Below are 789 nucleotides of genomic sequence, written 5' to 3' on the forward strand. Positions count from 1 at the left end.
CTTTACTCGAAATCAGCTACCTATATAAAAACACAAGCGCAAAATTTCAATGTTGACGGAGGTGCAGCGTCGGTTTTCAAACTGCTCAAACACTGCCCGTCAGTAGATAAGAACATGTCCGCCCTGGCAACAGCCAGAGGTGGACAAAAAGTTGTAAATGTGGAAGGTCGAACTGGTTACGGAGCATCTGTACAGATGTACAACACCGGCTGGGGTCCTTGGAGTGAATGGAGTGCCTGCGTAACCACTCAATCTTGTGGATCCGCTTGGTGTAAGTTTGTGCTGCATGCTAGTTTGCTGTTCGTTAAACGGCTGAAATGTTATAGCTGTGCAAAACAGAATTCGAGTTTGCAGCGTTTGTGGACAAAATCGAGCCATTGAAGTGGAATCACGACCATGCGAATGTTGCGAAGCTACTTGGAGAACGTGGGGCCCATGGAGCGCTTGTTCCGCAACATGGTGAGCATCAATTTCATTTCATTTTCCTATCGCAGTAGCGCATACAACAGAACATCTATATATATATATATATATATATATATAGATGTTCTGTTGTATGCGTATATAGAAGATTATATATAGTTGTATATATATATAGAAGATGTTGCGGAACAAGCGCTCCATGGGCCCCACGTTCTCCAAGTAGCTTCGCAACATTCGCCATGGGCGTGATTCACTTCAATGGCTCGATTTGTCCACAAACGCTGCAAACTCGAATTTCTGTTTTGCACAGCTATAACATTTTTAGCCGTTTAACGAACAGCAAACTAAGCATGCAGCACAAACTTA

At 43.3% G+C, this 789-nt stretch overlaps 1 protein-coding gene across 1 annotated transcript; it reads left to right on the forward strand.

Moving 5' to 3' along the window:
• Window positions 1-114: 114 nt before the first annotated feature.
• Window positions 115-459, forward strand: Tsp_13881 (netrin receptor UNC5A; the record flags this gene model as incomplete). The annotated part of the gene is made up of 2 exons (XM_003370472.1): window positions 115-271; window positions 355-459. Coding segments are annotated over exons 1-2 (262 nt in total), but the record flags the coding sequence as incomplete, so codon positions are not given.
• Between the last annotated feature and the right edge of the window lie 330 nt (window positions 460-789).

This window comes from Trichinella spiralis, assembly GCF_000181795.1.
Source record: "Trichinella spiralis strain ISS 195 chromosome Unknown Scfld691, whole genome shotgun sequence".
NCBI lineage: Eukaryota > Metazoa > Nematoda > Enoplea > Trichinellida > Trichinellidae > Trichinella > Trichinella spiralis.